This window comes from Falco naumanni, chromosome 1 (assembly GCF_017639655.2).
Source record: "Falco naumanni isolate bFalNau1 chromosome 1, bFalNau1.pat, whole genome shotgun sequence".
Classification (NCBI taxonomy): domain Eukaryota; kingdom Metazoa; phylum Chordata; class Aves; order Falconiformes; family Falconidae; genus Falco; species Falco naumanni.
This window is the reverse complement of record NC_054054.1, coordinates 40,174,734-40,194,173: the sequence shown is the minus strand read 5'-3', so window position 1 is coordinate 40,194,173 and position 19,440 is coordinate 40,174,734. Positions and strand designations below refer to the sequence as shown.

General features: G+C 39.0%; 1 protein-coding gene across 4 annotated transcripts in view; it reads left to right on the top strand.

The window, feature by feature from the left end:
* Nucleotides 1-19,440, top strand: part of ATRN (attractin) — a 156,680-nt gene that overhangs the window by 83,743 nt on the left and 53,497 nt on the right. Inside the window, exons 20-26 of one of the 4 annotated variants that reach the window (XM_040590831.1) lie at nucleotides 21-114; nucleotides 1,011-1,063; nucleotides 2,889-2,983; nucleotides 3,500-3,578; nucleotides 3,988-4,145; nucleotides 12,258-12,327; nucleotides 13,063-17,447. In XM_040590831.1, coding sequence (XP_040446765.1) covers nucleotides 21-114; nucleotides 1,011-1,063; nucleotides 2,889-2,983; nucleotides 3,500-3,578; nucleotides 3,988-4,145; nucleotides 12,258-12,302 — 524 coding nt within the window. In that variant the 3' untranslated portion in view covers nucleotides 12,303-12,327; nucleotides 13,063-17,447. Of the gene's footprint in view, nucleotides 1-20; nucleotides 115-1,010; nucleotides 1,064-2,888; nucleotides 2,984-3,499; nucleotides 3,579-3,987; nucleotides 4,146-12,257; nucleotides 17,448-19,440 lie in introns of those variants that run through there. The other 3 variants (XM_040590839.1, XM_040590822.1, XM_040590812.1) reach the window with 3 other exon arrangements.

The following is a 19,440-nucleotide window of genomic DNA, read 5'->3' as shown; positions in this document are numbered from 1 at the left end:
TCCCCCCCTCTGCTCAACAGCTTGCAAGTGCAATGGCCACGCGTCTGTCTGCAACACAAATACAGGGAAATGTTTCTGCACCACCAAGGGAATAAAAGGAGACGAGTGTCAACTGTGAGTTCATTTGACTTTGTTATTTGAAATCAAAGGGCCATGCACATACCAGCATGCAACCCCTACATTTGTTAATAATTGCATTTATGAAGTCTCTGCTCACCTCTTCCTGCTGACAGTTGACTAACTCATTGACGGTGCAGCTGACTGTGCTTCCCTTGGGGGGATAACATGAACAAACTGATTTCCTGAAGATTTCCATTTTTAAGAACATTTCAACTGGGAATGTCATGCAGAAGGGATGGGGTGAAAAAATAATATCCGTGCCCCCCAAACTGTACATACCACTTTGCTTTATCCCTCAATAGTTTCATTTTAATTGGTAGATTTTTACTGTCTGTGTGCTCTGATGCTCTTCTTGGGGAGTGTAAATATATCTGAAATAAGTCTTGGACATTCAAGCATTTTAATGGAGCAGTTTCAGAGCAACAAATTTGCTGGAGGTTTCTCTGTAACGTAACAGAAATGCTTTTAGTGTAATGTTAGTGGAAATAATTTCATTCCAAATCATTTCATTGCCAGGTTTATTTTTCAAGTGTTGCTTACATGAGTAAATGTTTATAGGGCTAGATCCTGGAATAGCCATAAATGTAAATGGAAACTTTAGTTTTTGATTGTAGTAATCCAGTTCTGTACATTGTGCAGAGCTAATAAATACATTCAAAGTGGTTGCAAAGGTTAATATACAGAATTTTATATTTCATTTTTACTGATACTACTTTGACTTGTGGGAATTGTGGAATTTCTTTAGCAGCCCAGTATAGCTCAGACATGCATTTTTTATTTTTAGTTCTGTACTGTTATCGGCACAGGTGGTGTTTTCTGATTTTTAGTACCTGGGAATAAATAGAACTGAAAAAAATAACCATTTAAAAAAAAAAATGTATTCTTTTTAGGTGTGAAGTCGAAAATAGATACCAGGGAAATCCACTTAAAGGAACGTGTTACTGTGAGTACTCTAGGGATTTTGTTTGGAGATAAAAAATGTGTTTGAAGTTTAAAACACCTTATTTAAAACCAGTTTTAGTTGCATCAGCATCTGTTTAAAATACAGGGGATTAAGGGAAGGACTAAAAAAATAGTTTTAAACAACTTCACAAAAGTATTGTTTAAAGAGAACGAAAATACGGTTCTTGATAAGGTACGTGTGATGATTGATGATTGGATCTTTCAGCACAAATTTTGTTTTTCACATGACTTTGAAATGAATTCTGGTCTTCTGGAGAATACTCTAAAATACATACCTAATAAGTCAAAACCAAAGCATGTCTTCAGAGTTTTCGTAAGTGCAAAATACTGTTGGTTTTTTTAAAAAAAAATCCATGCCATGTTAGAATGGGTAAGGTTTCAAAGTTTCCATGTTTCCTCTGAAGTGAACAGTTGGATTCCCATGCAATTTGAGAAGATACTTTGCCAAGATTCAGATTACTTAATGGAAACTCTCCAGCTTCTGTTTGCAAATATTAGCAATCAGCACACTGGCAGGCATGGATAGATTTAATCTTAAATTACATAAAGATGCAAGTCTCAAGTAGTACTTTTGTGCAACACAGAGATTATCAGCATGCTGCTGTGTTTAGCAAATTTGAATTTGCTAGCCTAACCAAACAAGGACACTAATGGCTTCTCCTGAATCTCTTTGCAAGGATGACCTAATTCATTGCTGCTAATGGCAGGGGTGGTTAAGTGGGCAAAAAGGGGAAAGAGACAGAATTTTACAACTCTTACAGGAACAACCTCATGCTATACATTCACTCACTTGATTTTCTTCCTTGAAAATTTCTTAGTGCTTCATAGGAGTTGTGGGTAGACGTCAGAAGGCTGGCTGGCTTTTGTCTACCCAACAAGTGATCTCCAGGAGGCAATAAGAGAAAAATTAACACCTGGTCTATAGATTTGTATTTATTATTGCTTGGAATATCTCTTGATAGCTTTGAGAATATATACAAGTTGTAGAAACATTTAGGTTGGACAAGACCTTTAAGATTGTAGAGTCCAAATGTTAACCCAGTCCAGTGCTTTGACAACCCTTTTGGTGAAAACATTTTTTCTAATATCCAATCTAAACCTCCTCTGGCATAATGTGAGGGTGTTTTCTCTTGTCCTGTTGCTTATTGCTTGGGAGAAGAGACTATTACGCGTAATTGTTCTCTTTTCCAAACCAGTAAGGATCAACTTTTGATTAATTAAAGGATACTGAGACTGGTGGATGTCTCTCAAAAACTGGTTGTGCACTGTTGATTAACAGAGAGATGACACCCCAGCCCCAGGCAGACATGAGCATAGGAGGGCACACAGGCAGACCAAAAACTGGTCTGGGAATGATGTGATTCAGAGTGAGATGGCAGTTGAGTTCATTAACAAGCAGCTGCTCTGTAGAAATCCTCCCTGTAAAGTCCCGTGTTGTACAGAAGCTTAGAATATGTGGAAGTTTGTCCCTCCCAAATTTTTCTGGTATTCTTTCAGAACACAGAGGTATTGCAGTATGGAAAAAGAAAACGTCTTGGCATGTTTTTTACAATGTGTAGGTATGAACATTCATTTAGGTTAAGTCTGGAGTCTGTTGCCTGGAAAATTGAAGCTGCCTCTTTTCCCCCTCAGGCTCAACTTAAGAAGAGGGGTTTCTGCCCCTTTTACGTTGGTGTCATTCATAACAGTGTGGTGACTCCCTAGTTGTGCTCTCAGTTGCAAGAAACACTTCAGCATCATCATGCCTTGCTTTGCAGAAGTTTATTTCAAAGCATGGAATAACTTTCTCTCCTCATTCCTTACAGATACTCTTCTCATTGACTATCAGTTTACCTTCAGTCTTTCTCAAGAGGATGATCGCTATTACACAGCCATCAACTTCGTAGCAACACCCGAAGAGGTAAATTCCCTACTTTTCCTTTAAACTTCATCCTTTGGGTCTATGTTTGTCTTCTCTTGGCCATGGAGATAATGAATTGTTACAGTTCTGTGAATCTCCAGACGTAGCCTCATAATGTGGCATGTGTGTCGAGTTCCATAAAACAACCAGAACTTTTTGCCCCCAGATTGGTCATGCAGTTTCAAATCTTCGTGGTAAAATTTCATAAGGAACCACAGCTGATTGTTTACAGTTGTTGGAACAACCTCTGAGCTACTCTAGATTTGCTTATTGTTCACCTCATACTTTGTGTCTCAATTCTTCTGTTATATTCAATGCATGTGACTTGTTTTATTCTTTATTACACTTTACTTGAAGAGGAGAATAAAGAAAATGTAAATAATTTTTTTCTTGATTTATTTTCTTCATGTAAATAACGAATGCCAAGATATTTTTTTTTAGTGAAGATTTGCTAGGAAATGCTAAAATTGGTTGTCCTACAAATGGGTTGTGTTTTGTTCTTTCCTCCCGCTCCAGCAAAACAGAGACCTGGACATGTTTATCAATGCATCTAAAAACTTCAACCTCAACATTACTTGGTCCACAAGTTTTGCAGGTAAAATGAGTATAAACTAAGTTGCTTGGTAGCTTGTTTCTGTTAAGTTTCTGACAAATGCAAATTTAGTTGGGGAAACATTTGTGGTTTTTTTTTTTTTTAAACTATGAACTTGTTAGGTAGTATTCTTAAATGTTGAGCCTGGGGGCAGAGGTAAAATGTTAAAAAGAACTATGTTTTTACATCTTAATAGTGTATTCTGGGAACATTGAAGGTGCAGATTTTATTTTTATAACATAATATTTTGGCATACAGTGATTTTGATAGTGCAGTGCAACTTAAAATAGTAGTGTTCGAATGAATAGTTACTTTTATAACCTTAGAATTCAGGAGGCTTTTCCCTTTTGTTTGCCATTTAAAATGCGCATTGAAACATTTTTTCTTGCTACTTTTTAACATTTGAAAACAGCTGGCACACAGGCTGGGGAGGAAATTCCAGTTGTTTCAAGAACCAATATAAAAGAATACAAGGACAGTTTCTCCAATGAGAAATTTGATTTTCGCAACAATCCAAACATCACTTTCTTCGTTTACGTCAGCAATTTCACGTGGCCGATAAAAATACAGGTAGGAACTGTTAAAGTGTGTATAATTATTTAAAGTATTTTTTTCTCAAGCAATGTGGCAGTTAGGTGTGCTTTGTGTTGTCCCAGCTGAACCAGGTCTCAATATAATCCTGCAGCAGACAAAAGGTTTGATGTTCCTGCTTAAGAGCAAGAAGGTGCATCATCTTCTGATGTTGCCTCAGCCTAGTGGATCTAAAAATGTGCTGTGAAATGAAGTGGGATGCTTGCTTATTAACAGGGCTGTGTGCTAATGAGGTCTCTGACCTTAAATGTGTATATATTGATGTTGAAGAAAAAGATACAGCCAAAAACCAAGCCTGGAACAAGAAAACAGAGGAAATGTTCTCAGTGTCTCTTTTTTACATCTTATTCTGAAAAAGCACAGCCTGAGGACCACCCTCCTTTCTCGTTGTGCTGCCCAAGACTGGTAGTACCTGCAGAATAAGCTGAAGCTCATTCTTTCCCTTAATTCAGTGCAGTCAGTTACACACATTGCCTGGGGAGTCACACTGACTGTGATGATAAGGCCAGTGCTGAAGAAGGAGTGGATGAAGCTTGGTGGATCATGAAAACACTCATAGATCACAGGCTGCTATCACAGAGACTCTGCAACTGCTGCTGCAGCTAATAATTCAGAGAAGCCTCGGCCACCTTCTTGCTCTGGGCTAAGTCAAGTATCAAGCTGCAGTGTACTCGAGAGTGATAACAGGGGCCTTTTGAAGGACAAAAGTACTTCTGGGTCTGGAACAGAGCTCAAATGAGGCTCTGTATATTTAAATTCTACCTTTTTTAAGAAGCTTGGTCAAATGTGGGAACCTGAATTCTTCCATCTTCACCCTTACTCAGTCAATTATTATCTGAAAGCTTACAACTTCACATTAATCCACTTGATACTTCAGACATATCAGTCACACAGACTCACCGTAGGGGTCATTTCCAGCAGACATAATGTGTGTGATAATACTGAGCAGGGAAATGAGGTCCACCTGGAGAAAAGGTCCTTAAGCTATAGGGATATTTTTTGAGGTATTTCCTGAACTTTTTTTTTAAAAAACTGGAATATTTTTTAAATGTCTGTGCGTCACCTTCTGGTAAAGGTGGTGGGTTTCAAGTACTTGGGAAATTTTGTCTTGTTCGTTGCAGGTTGGTGGATTTGATAGGCTGACTTTGGACTGCATTTTGTTCTTTTTAATACCATTTAAAATACCGGTAATCATTTCCCAGCTAGAGAGTTCTTATTTTACAAGTTGGTAAAGTCTTAGTTCATTGTCAAGTCCTAATTTTTAGATATGGGAAAGTTTGCAAGAGCTGCAAGGTAAAACCTTTATGTCATTGGATACTCAGGCAGCAAGTAGTAAGCCTCATTGTTTTCATTTAAGATAAGTACTGCTTTTGGAAGAGAAAGTAACGTCCTGCGTACAAAGGTGGGCAGTTGTCAGTGATTTCTTTAAATATTCAGGCTTTTCTTTTATCAAATTGGTAATCATGGGAGTAAAAAAAAATATTATATTTTAACTTACAGGATATGTTGGCGGATAGTCTACTTTCCATAATCAGTGCTGGCCTGTACCTTACTCTGGTGTATTTATTTGGTATTTTCTGACACAGAACTTTGTGTTAGGACTTTGTAGATGTTTAAGAACAGTGATGTCTCCTGTCACTTAAGCTCTCCTGTGTTTATTCTAGTCTCTACCCTACCTGTGCTTACAGTGAATTTCTGCTAGCTTTTCCTATGTGAGCATTATCATTGAGTTTAACTGTCCCCTCCATCTTCTTGTTTGGCAGCTAGGTCTCCTGCTTTCCCTGGATGAATTTGGGCAAGTCATAACCTCTCTCAGCCCTTAGTGTGTATTTGTTTGCTTAAGCAAGACAAACCCTCATCATTTTGTCCTATGAAACAGGTTTTTCAGGTTCAGTTGCCTCATTTGTTTTTCCCCTGCACTCTCTTGTATTAATCTGGCCTGTACAGTTTTGTGCGGCCATGCATAAGGTCACGGAGATCAAGTCTCGCCATTGCTTTGTACAGCGGTATTTCTAGCTTCTTTATAGAACTTTCTAGGTCCTTTTGTGGCAGTATTATACTTTGCTCATAGTCATAGCTACAGCAATCAATAGTCCTTATTTATTTTAATATGGACTATACACCCTGTTCTTTCACATCCTTGGTTTCCAACTGATGAGATCCCAGTCTTCATAGCAAATGTTCTTCTCGGTCCCTAATGGCATCATAAAATGTTGTCTCACTGCTGTTACTGGATGATATTGCCAGTCCTGAAGATCATCTAGCTGTTCTCCTGCGTGGTTCTTTTCCATGTTTTTATTAATGATCCCCTTGAACATTGTCAGCAGATTGTGATGTTAGCACACTTCCTTTTTGGGCCTGTGTCACTAAGGAATATATCAAAGTCTGTCCAAATGCCATCTTTGAACCAACTTCTGTCCTCTTTAATCACTACAATTCTTGAAATAATCTCTGCCATTTTTATCTTGCCCAGGAATTTCCAGTGTATTGATATCCATAATGAAATTTTGATTAGCTCAGTTCTGCTGCCTGGGTCTATATAATTAATAATTTTTGCATACATAAAATAGAATCATTTAGGTTGGAAAGGACCTTCAAGATTATCAAGTCCAACCATTAACCCAGCACTGCCAAGTCCAGCACTAAACCATGTCCCTAAACACCGCATCTACATCCTTTTTAAACATTTCCAGGGATGGTGACTTCACCACATCCCTGGGCAACCTGTTCCAGTGCTTGACCACCATTGCAGTGAAGAAATTCTTCCTTATTTCCAATCTAAATCTCCCCTGCTGAAGCTTGAGTGTGTATCCTCTGTACTATTGCATGTTGCTTGGGAGAAGAGACCAACCCCCATCTTGCTACAGCATCCTGTCAGGTGGTAGGCTGGTGTAGCACAGACTACTGTTGTACACTCTATTGCTTGTTGATTTCAGTTTTTAATTTACTACTTCAATTCTTTTATTCAAAGCTTGTCCCAAAACTTTGCATACTGTTGAGGTCCTGGGAGCATGAATATCTAGATTCTCCCCTTTCCTCTAAATACAAGTTCTAATTTTTCTGTAATGCCATGCTCAGCTGGTAGATTGCTTTAACAGCCTTGCTACCACAGGTGTTACTTTATGTGCCATTTCTTTTGGAGTGCTGGGATGCACGCTGACTGCTTTCACTGACTTTGAACACATTGAAACATTTGAGTTCTGTCTCCACCTTGGTTATATATCTTTCTATGACCTCATTCCCATTAGACACTTTGCCTTGCACCTGTGTTCAGTGTCCCTGTCATTAATGAAAACTCCAGATTAGTTTTAGGAATGCAGTTGATTAATTTAATCTCTTGCCTATCCTTACAATATACGATCTTCCCTTTCCCTTTCTGGTCACCTTTACTCTTATGGCTGAAATGTCTCTTGCTATTTTGTTTATCAATTGCTGAGGTCTAGCACAGCTTGAAATTTGGCAGTTCTTTTATCTCTGTGCTACTGGTTGGCTTCTAAGAGATTGCTAATGAATCCTTTCCTCTTTGTAATACATGGAGCCTTTAATTGTTCCTAATGTCCTTTTCGGGGTTAGTTCTGAGGATGCAGCTTTCAAATAGTTTTGCATCTTTGACCTGAGAGATGGACTTAGATGGCTGCTTTCCCATTCCTTATCTCCTTAGTCCACTTGATTTTACTGTCTTATTTATTTAATTTATTATTTATTTATTATTTATTCATTTAATTAATTTAATCCATTTTATTTATTTAATTATTTAATAAAAATTAAAATTAAATTTATTTATTTAATAAAAGCTAAAGAGTGAACTTTTAATACAAGCTAAAGTGTGAACTTTGTTTCTTTTACAACAGTTATGTTGTTTTAGCCTTAATTTAATATGAATGTGCTTGTGTGCACTCAATCCAAGGTAATTTTATATCACCAGCTCTTCTTAATGTCAAATTATTTCTTTGCCAAAACAAAGTCTAAAATAGCATCAGCTCTTACTGGTTCAGAGACCCTTTTTGTGAAGAAGTCTGGCAGCAATTTTATATCCAGGAATACGTGTTCCTTATGATTTCTATTAGTCTGCTCTTCAGTTCATAGCTAAGAAACTTTTTTCCCCAAATTGATGTTTTTCTGCCATTTTTCTCTGAATACCTGTTTCATGTTTAATGTCTTGGTCCTTTCTCATGTTTGCAATAGCAGTTCTTTGTTACTTTGCTGCAGCTTTGTCATTCTTCTCCAGGAAGCCCACCTGCACATCCTTTTGCTGGAGATATTTTCGTAGCTCAGCATATGCATGCCTTCCTCCTTTCTCACAGGAGCCTAGCAGTGTTGTTCGTTTGAGTGTGAGATAAAACCAGTTTTCTTCTGCATTCATTAACAACTGTTGGAGACCTGTCTGCATTTTGCATTCCTGAATGTAACAAACGGTGTGGTCTGCTTCACAGAATCCCAGAGAGGTTGAGGTTAGAAGGGGGACCTCTGGAGGTCATCTGTTCCAGCATCCTGCTCAAACAGGGACCCACTTGCCAAGGGACTTGAACAGGCAGTTTTTTAAGATCTCCAATGGTGGAGAATCGACAACCTCCCTGGGCAACCTGTGCGAGTGCTCGGTCACCCTCACAGTAAAAAAGTGTTTCTTGGTGTTCAGAGGGACCCTCCTGTGTTTATGCACAGTGCCTCTGGTCCTGTCACTGGGCACCACTGGCAAGAGCCTGGCACTATTCTCTTTGCATCTTCCCTTCAGGTGTTTATATTCATTGAGATGTACCCTGAGCCTTCTTTTCTCCAGGCTGAGCAGTCCCAGCTCTCTCAGCCTTCCTTCACAGCACAGATGGTCCAGTCCCTTCATCATCTTTGTGGCCCTTTGTTGGACACTGTCATAGAATCATCCTGTATGTCCATGTCTCTCTTGTACTGGAGAGTGTAGAACTGGACCCAGTACTCCAGATGTGGTCTTGCCAGTGCTGAGTAGATGGGAAGGGACCACCTGCCTCACCCTGCTGGCGATACTCCATGCATGGTAAGCAAGTACCATTGGCAGTCTTTGCAGCGAGGGCACGTGGCTGGCTTATGTTCAATTTGGTGTTCACCAGGACTCCCAGGGCATTTCCTGCCAAGCTGTTTCTCAGCTGGGTGGCCCCCAGCACATGCTGGTGCTGAGGTTATTACTCCACAGGGGCAGAACTTTGCACTTCCCCTTGTTGAACTTTACAAGGTTCCTGTTGGCCCATTTCTCCAGCCTGCCAAGGTCCCACTGGATGGCAGCATGACCCTCTGGTGATCAGCCACTCCTGCCAGTTTGATGTCATCTGCAAACTTGCTGGGGGTACACAGCTTCATCATCCAGATCATTAATGAAGATGTTAAATAGCATCAGACCCAATATTGATTCTTGGGGTACACCACTAGCTATTGGCCTCCAACTAGACTTCATGCCACTGGCCACTACCCCCTGGATCCATCACCTTTCCATCCCACTTCACTGTCTCCTCATCCTGGCCCATATTTGCTAGGTCTGCCCTTGTGAGGGGTGTCCTGTCTTCTTTATAAGGTGCCTGTAACCATATAGATCTGCTTTTGGCTGGTATCACACTGTACTTGCAGTCCATTCACCATCTGGTGTAACAGCTGTCAGATTTGATACCCCATGAAAGCTTTTCCACACTGGATGCTAAGATTCTACAGTTGAACATTACGCTTCTCACACCACCCAGGTGTACTGCTTTAACTAATTTCTTTTCCCTTGCCATTCTGATGATGTTTTTCAGAGCAGGTGATGAGTAGGAGATTGTATTACAAAAAATAATGGTTCCATAGAGGAAAAAACTAGGCAAAAGTCAGTAAAAAAGTATTACTGGTCTCTAGGAGTCACTATGTCCTTTCAGGTCTTGTGCAATCTGCCATGGTGGATTGAGCTGCCCTCAATTGCCCTTAATTGCAGTCTGTGTTCCTACCTCTCCTTTCTGTACCTCTTCCCTATTTTTTTCTCTGTTTTTTCCTTTTTTGTAAAGTCTTGGCTCTCTGTAGAAGTTTATCTTCAATAAGGTAAAATAGAAGATGAATCATGGTGTGGATTTTTGGGACAAAGACTTCCTAGCAGTGAATCCTTGACTGGGGTTCACTACAAGTTTTAAAATAGAGCCATGGGGTGACTTCTCACTTCTTGACCTCTCTGCTTTCCTGACTGCTTTCTTCAGCACTTATCTTATGCTGTTTCTTCTCAGGAATAGTTTTTACTTCGACCTTTCCCATATTTCTTCTCTTCTTTTTCTAAGTGATGTCCCTTATTTTACTGCATAAAATAAACCCAACTGCACTTGGGTTTAGTCCTTCAGGGCAGGCTGACTCATTAATTAAAACTACATGTTGCAGTATGGCTGGGATGCAGACTGAGTTTTTTATCTCAGAGACTGCATCCCACAGTTTTGCTCATTGCAGTTACACTATTAAATTTCTTGCAGCTACAGAACATGTTTCAATTTCCCTTTTGAAGTCAGAGTGGTTTTAATATAAGTATGATGAAGTCAGTGAAACTTCGCTACTGCCAGACTGCTGGAAAATGTTCTCTCCTTGTGTGTGTGTGTGTGCACGTGTCACCTTGCAGCTTACACATGTGTGTGGTCTTTTCCTGTGCAGTGGAGCATGTCCAGCTGGTGTTTTGGGGTTTGTTTGTTTGACTATCATAATAAACAATCATTGTTGGTACACTCATTTATCCTGGCTTGTTTTCAACTTAGATACAATTGATGTATCTAACCAGAAATGTTTGCGTATATACAAAATCTTACAACAGAAAACTTTAGAAATGCACAGTCTTTACTGCAGAGCAATTATTCTGCTGCCCACTTTATATTATTTTTAAATATTAGAAACTTTGTTCTGAAGTCCTTGATTTAAATCTATCTTGCTTTCCCTCTCTTCTTGCCTGTTAAAATCTCGACTTGGAGAGTATAAATGCTCTTTTGTGTCAGAGATAGCTGTGTCCCTGCCAGTGATGGATTCTGACTTTTTTTCCCCCCCCTTGCTCCACCTCTCTTCAAAACCACTTCAAGTTGTTGGGGATTTTTTTCCTTAAGTATATTGGTTTAGGATGTCTTCCCTTGCCTGCTTTAATGACTTGAAATGATTATTTTGTAAAATAACTAAAGCTGCAAAATACAGAAAGCCTTCAAAGTACAGCACTCTGCTTCCTAATACCTCCTATCTGAGTGGTTTCCGAGTATGAAAGCTACGTTGTGGAGTTTGCTTAAAACCTTAGCTTGCCAAGCTTTTTTGAAAACCCAGGTAAGGTCTTGTTGAAAAAGTCTTATTTCCATTCTGTGTTTCTTGCAGCTCCTCTCTGCTAACAAACTTTGCCTGGTGTGGCCACAGTGACTTTTAAGTGTTGTGCAAACCACAGCTGTTCACCTTTCTCTCTTGTGCTTGGAAAGTGCTGCTCTAAATATACCTTATCTTCCACCAAACTGAGAGTGCACCCTTTAGAAAAGGGTATTAGTGCATGTTGCTAGGATTGATGTTTTTCTGTAGTCATGTAAATGTAATGTGATCTTTTTCCCCACATTTTTTTCTGTTCTCTTAAACTTTGTTGCAAGTTTGCTTTGTTAGTCTTTCAAAATACATCTCAGATTAGAGAAGAGCTATAGAATACAAATAATTAGCTGTACAATATTGCACTAAGAAGCAAGGAAATTCCATGCAGAAACTTTCAGAGCACTTCTCTTCATGGGTTGCATTCCAGACAAAAGTCAGCTCATACAGGGGTGAATCTTCAGTTCTGGAGCTGACAAGCAGTAAATGGTGAGAATTTGAAACTCCCTTTGATACTTGTGTAAATGTCAGCAGTTTTTAACAAAGTTTAAACCAGCATGGATTTACCTGGAGCAGATCGCAGTGAGCCACTCTGCTGAATGCACAGGGGGTGAAAATTAGAGTTGCTAAGATAGCTAATAACTTCAGCCCAGTTTTAATGGCTGTAAGCTTTCTGCTCCATTACAGATTAGTGTTGATGGTGTTTTCTACCACACTAAATACAAACTTGTGTTCTTTACTTGTTTCATACCCAAACTATTGTTTTCATTACCATTCTATCCCGTTTGATTTTAGATTCTCTTCTCTCAGATTCAGAGCCCTCACAATGAAGCCTTTTGAATTGATCTCTGCGTTCTGAGTATATGTAAGACGCCTAGGAGCTGATTAAGGAAAAACCACAGTTTGTAATTGTATCATTAACTGGCAATTGCCTCCTCTCTTTCCCTCGCGTTGGTTGAAGTATTTTAATTTGAATGTGCTTAAACGTTAATTATGAGCCAAATGCTTCAAGGAACAAAAAGAGGCGAATGGATTTTGCAGCCTTCTGCATACAAAATATACCATTCACAAAATCTCACTAGATATTCACTATGTATTGTTTGCTTGGCAATTCATCATCATGTTGGGCTTCAAAAAAGTGTCACCGTGACTACGTAGCATTGCTGCACGTGCTGCTTGGTGGAGAGTGACAATGGCATTAGACAGCTTACGCTGTTTGAGGAGTGGAAGTAATTGATAACCATTGGGAAGTTTTTAAGTGACTTAAATTGTTGCCTTCCACTCTGATTTTGTGAAGATTGTAGTGGAAAAATAGCTAAAATTGCCTCTGCCATCTACATTTTTTAGTTTCTCAAACTTCTGCATGGGCTGTTGAAGCTTTTTTTTTGGGTTCCTCCAGCTGATTTATTTCAGGACTGTGGGTCTGTATAGTCTCTTCTAAAGCTTTATTCCTTTCTAGGTGGAAAGCAAATGCACTGTGGATAGCTTAATTCAGTCACATAATATGTTGCCATAACTATTCTTGATATTTCAATATACGCTGTTTACCATGATAGGAAAATATTTCTGAACCCACTCAAAATGTTGAATTGCTGTCTAGTTCATCTGCTGAATTTGTGAATGGTGAACCGAAAGGTGGAAACGATTCATCTCCCTGAAACTGATCGCTGCTTTCCAAGGAGCTGCCAAAAGTTCAAGCACAGAAGCTATAACAAATGGGATACCTGAAAACTGAGGACAGCCTCAAATATGCTGTAATTAAATCAGCCTTTTGTTTGCAGCACTTTCTGTCAGTGACGGGCCTGGGTGAGTGTCACTAACCTGTGTGTATACACTGGCACATCGGTGGGTTACACAGCGTGCCTGCTGCTGTGTGTGCAGGAACCATAGTTTGCGTGGTCCCAAGGAATGAGATGTAAACAGTTAAGTGCAAACCTCTTGGTTCATGTATCTTTAATGAACTACCTTTCATTGGGGCCCTCCCATCACTGCCTTATATTGCTTTTGTTGTCTTACTGTTGGCACAGACATTGCCAGGATGCCTGCGTCCAGGTTTTGAAGCAAAATTTACGTTTTAGTGTTCCAGTTAAGAGCTGCACTACTGTGGTTGAGTAAGATTTCAAATAGATAAGGGAGTACAATTCTACTCTGAATAAAGCTTTCAGAAATGACACTTTCTTAGATTCAGGTGCTTTGTATATTAGACCTGTGACTACTGATTTTGATACATTTTTATGACCTTTTCTTCTTTCCTTAGTTGTTAGTCTAAGGGAACAGCCTAAGCTCTGTTTATTCCCATGCATCAGAAGACTTCTGCTCTGCCTCTCATTGCAACTAAAGTGTTTGCTCTGGGATTGTATTATGTTCACTAATGGCCGCCTTTGACCTTTGAAACAGTTCCCACTGGTTTACAATGATACACTGAAATTGTATGTAGGAATGTAAGTGAGCAGATTCTCTTCACATCTATTTGGCTTTGCAGAGCTGGCAGTAATGTTGTAAATGTGTCTTTTTTTTAAGCCAGTAGATATTTCCTGTGGAAGTATGTAGGCAAAGTTCACGAGGAGCCATATGCTGCTGGTGTCAGCTAGATTTCAGAGTAGAGATGAATTATAAACTAGACTGAGATTCTTCTAAGGAATGGCTCTGCAGCTGATTAAAGCACGTTCCTTTTCTCTTATGCTGAATGTAGCTGTTTAAGTGGGAAATAGTAGCCTGTATTTCATAAAGTGCCAGGAATTACATTCCTAAAAAGACTTCACAGTCCTCAGACAAAGCTTTTACTCTGATCTTTATCATTGTTATCTTAATGTTTCATGGTTCTCGTGTCTAGCAGTATGCAAATATTGAAGTCTTCCCAAGTTCTCATTTTTCAAAGGAGATCTCCTTCATTAAAGCAGCTTTGCATTAAATTTCTTCTTCTGATACTCTTTGCCTGTCCTGTGGTTTTTATTGGCAATGTTACTCGTAAAACAGGTGGTCTCCATTAGCATGAATCTTAATACCAGTTTCAATTAAGCTTTAATTTTACTTGCCATTCGGTGTTTAATGTGGTTCAGGAACCATTTGTTTTCTTACAGAGCTAAATGATGGGTGACACTTTGCTACAGCCAAGGAAAGCTTTAGGGTACCCTTAGCTCCTGGCAGGTGAGGAAGGCGGTACCCCTAGCTCAAAAACAGAGCTGGAGGAATGCTGGATCCCACGCTTCCACCTATCTTTTATTTTCAGCTTTCAACCTCTTTAAAGTGACATGAATGTTGCCAGCAGTGATGCTCTCTAGGGTTACCTCTTTGAGGTTTACAACCTAACTAAAAAGGCTTTGATAATGCACATGATAGGATAGGGTGAAGAAACTGTACCGCGGTTAAAAGCAGGGTCTTTAACTGACTCTGATACCCTGATTTGTCTCTGGAGGAAACACTGGGTATGTGATACAGGGCATAAATATCCCTGAGGACTGGACGTGGCCCATGGAGGTTTCCAGCCTTTCTCTAAATTAATGTTGTTCTGTAATCAAAAGCCACAGGCTAATTGAATGAAAGCTCTCAGTAAGGGTAAAGGGAAAGGAAAAAATGGCTTTGTTGTTGGCCAAAGAGAACAAAATACATATAGATAGCTAGTTATTGCTTTGATAAAATAATTGTCAGCTTGAAACTGTACTGAGGATGATGATCTTGATAGTTTTCCTGCCAGGTCCTCAGTGTGCCTCATGCACCTTTAATGAGGGATAGATGTAGGTGCGGAGATATAATCATCTGTGGCTCTCTGGGACCTTTCTGTTCCAAAAATGTTCTTTTTCTTTTTGTTTCTGAAAGCACTGGAATGCCTAAGTTGTTTGCTAATGATGTCCCTTGCCTTTATTTAGATATAACTGCAGGTGCTTTTGAGCCTCTTTCGCTGCATCTCTCTTGCTGAGGCAAGAGGTTTACTTGAAACTGAACAATGAAACGTAAATCAATTTGTTAATCTGATGAAATTTGCGGTTGAATGTAATTACTTTTGGAGACATGCAATTACACGCTGATTTTTCAGAACAGGCAAACTGACATCTTCTGCTGGGGACGGAAAGATTTAAAACAGAACGGTTAAATGATACTTTAAAACATGAAACAGCTGCTTCCTTTTTATCTGCTCCTGCCTTCTTATTTTTGGCATCAAGCGATGACATTTTTCTCCTTTTAGAAGTTGTTCCCTTTCATATTAAGTAGTACTTTTGTTAGCAGCTTCTGAAATCCTTAAAAATGAGGGTTTCTCTCGAAGGCAGTTAACCCTTGCTACAATGTGTTGCAACTTCAGTCCTTTTTACTGGCGGTGATGACTTCAGCAACCTTGAAAATTGCACATGTTAAACTTTGCCCATGTGCTGCATTGGTGCATGGGATGTTTATCCTTTTACCCAGCCATTGAAGTTCTGGGGGTTTATATCTACAACTTGAGCTCTCCAGGGATGAACTGTAGGAATTCACGTATCTTTGTTTGTGAGGTGTATTGTCATATCTTCACACAGCATTGGAAGTCTGCTCGTGTGGCTGTTGCAAAACTTTAGCTGCATAAATGAGAAAAGTTATAGGAGAACGGAGAGACGTAGACTGAGATTCAGATTTAATAATACCAGGAGGATTTTTTAGGATGGGTTTTTTTTTTAGATATGAGAGTAAGATATGTATGGATTGTCTTAGCTTTAAGGAAACTGATCTTTTTTTTTTTTTTTCTTTCCTTTTAAGATGCAGGGCTGGAAAGCATAATATAAAAAAAGAAATGCAGAATTAACTTCCTATGGAAGCAAAGTCTGCGGTAGGCAATTAGTTTCTCCTGGGTGAGGCCTAGAGTGATGGTGTGCTGTTTGCTTGCAGTTGCTTTACTTCTGTGCTGAATAGCTCTTGAAAATACAGTATGCCACTGCTGAATGTAAATGTAAACCCTCAAGTTCAAATATATTTCAGAAAACAAGCAATGTGGGCCATTGCTGGGAAGCTTTTACAGCTACCAAAAGAGCTACTTATATTTCCTTATACGAAAGCTTACTTAAAAGAGTCACAAGAATAATAAGCAGAGCTAATGAAGAGGAGGAAAGTGCACTGCCAATAAAATACAAGAAGCCAGCATACTCAAATGCAACAGTAGATATAGCCTGGCTGGAACCATGGGGGAAAAATATATCCTGTACTAACATGGGGTGACAAAACCAAAAAGCCTCTGGCTTGTTTAGCTAACAGACATAAAGATGCAGCCACCAGCACTCAAGTGACAGCTCTCAGATGGCTCTGCAGGGCTGCTTTTGTTGAAAACAAACCATTCCTGGAATGCGGCTAAAACTTTTTCTCCTCTCGCTTAGTTTCATGACTTTGGATTATTAAGATTTTCTTTTCCTTTTTTTTTTTTATTTTCTTTTTTCTTTTTATCATATTTGCAAATCTTGCTCACAGCAGTTTTGGCAAGCATGGCAAGCAGTGTGGAGAGCTGGGGTCAGGGTGGTGTAGTACTATCACAGCCCTCTATATTAATGAATTTATGGGATGACTGGAGTTTTTTGTTGTTTGGGGTTTTTTTTCGAAATTTGTTGTTTGTTTTTTTTCTTAATTAAGAGTGTCACGTATAGTTATTTCTTAAAACAGCATTTTGCATGCAAGACTAGCACCGTCCTGGTTCCTACACCTGGTCCCAAAGTATCTTTAAATTATATTAATAATTTTACTATGGAGATTGAAATAAATCACAGTAGATTGATTTGTCAGTTCAGTGTTTTACTGGGAAGTTCTTAATGACAAAATGGTGAAATACATGTTCTAGAAAGCCTTTAGTGATAGATAATAACTACCTGTCCTTTTTTAATGCTAATGTAAGTGCTTATATATATATATACACACTTATAGGTTGCTCATTTCTCCCTACCTATTAGTATGCGGTTTTTTTCATGTTAAGATTTTTGTAACACAAATTCATAGCCGAGGCTCTCAACAAATAAAACCTTGATGAGTAAAACAGCCCAGCCTGTGATTTCTGACTTCATAGCTCTTTCAAAACTGTTACTGATACTGTGTGACGAGGCAGCCCTTTGATCACAGCCCTTACACCAGCTCACATACTCTGCGCTCCACAGCATCAAACTTCCTTCCAAAGTGCCTGATGTTTTTTCTTTGGTTTTATGTTGGAAAAATAGATCAGGCTGCTAGTCCTGCAGCTGATGGGTGTGCAGTGAGAAGAACTGTGTTCATTAAAGCTCCCAGCATTTCGTTTCATAACTAGGCTAGTGCATCATTTAAAAAATCCTAAAATGGGTTGAACTTTGAGTTATTGTGCATATCTTTGGGTTTTCTGTCTTCTTGTTTGTTGAAAATAAGTTTGTTGGGTTTTTTGTTATTGCCATTTCATGTAGTAATGCGACATCAGGTTTGAAACAGCGTGTGGCTTTGGTATTGCATAATAATGTGAGAAATGTTGGTACTAAAAGGTGTTTTTATTTAGTTATTTATATAAATATGAACTTATTTTACTTTGAAGAATATATATAGTTTACATAATATATATAGTTTACATAATATATACAAATATAAGTACTTATTACTACTTATATATACTTATTGCTACTTTGTTAAGGATGTAAAATCCTTAGAATTTCTGTCTGCAGCTGGCATATCATAAACATTTCACGATACAGATTGATAAATGTTTTAAACCTCTTATCCCTTACGATCCTTAAAAGAAGTCACTGCTTCCTTGGAGAAGGAGGCAGCACTTTTTTTTTTCACTAATACTACTGCAACAGCAAGCTCTGTCTTGCATGTATTTCCAGTGTTTTTTGTCTGGTCAGAAGTGATGCAAGACATAAGATTTTGCCCATTTCCATCTGTCAGCTATTTTGCAGCCTAAAAAAAATTTTTAAATTGCTAATATGTATTTAGTGGCTTTACTCTTCTTTCTGTTCTTGGTTCCCTCGTGTGCTTACATTGCAAACTCTTTAGGAAAACAAGTTTTATTCCTTTTAAGCATTTGGCACGCAAGTAATGGTAGACTGTAAAGCTCATCTTTTTGCTGGACTTTCAGGATCTGAGGCAGTGTTTTGAGCTGTGTGCGGAAGTTTTAATTTTTTCCATGTTGAAACTCTCTAGAAGTAGTCGGTATGCTGACAAACATAACTTATCCTGCACGCAGATGGTGTCAGTGCTCTGCTCAGCATGAAGCCATAGAACTGGATCCTTCACAAATGCATCCACACAGCAGCTTCTGATACTGGAGGGAGCTACTTGAAGACCTTGCAACTGGGAAGAGTGGAGTGTTTTAATACTAGCAGCTCACTTTCTATGTCTAGTTGTGGCATTTTTATTTTTCACAGTTTTTTTTCAAAGTAGCTCGAAACTGCCTTGTCTCCAGAATAACTGCTGCAGTTGCGTATAAATCAAAATCCATCTAGGAGTACAGCAGCATTTTCCTCTTAAGAGATTTCTAAAGCAACAAGAAAGCTCACTCTAACTGAAAAGTTACTTGCTGCTGCGAATTATAACCTCTTTTCTTCTTTCTGTGGTATGAGCAAACTGCTTGGTGCTTTGTGAGTAAGCTGAGCCTTGCTGCTGGGACTTGTCTCGGGGCGCCGGGCTGAGCTAGCAGTACCTGCTTCCCCTGCCAGCCACCCGCCAGCTCTCAGGCACTCAGGCTAACACGAGTGCAGTATTCCTGCTGCCAAGTTCAAGATAACTCGAAACAGCTTTGCAGCGTAAACACATCTGAGGTCCAGTATAAGGGTTGATATTTTATATAGGTTTTCAGAAGGTCTCCTCTTTGGGAACTTCAAACCAAGCAGTGGAAAATGTGCACTTTTTTCCTTCTTTTTTAATGAGGGATTTTATTGCATTGTTTTTCTCAGCTGAATTCCTCTTAAAGGAGTGAATTCCTTACCTGCATTTCATTTAATAAGCAAGACCTTTTAGCAGAAAGGTTTTTTTTTTCCCCTCTGATTAAACATTTAAAGTAGAAATGGCA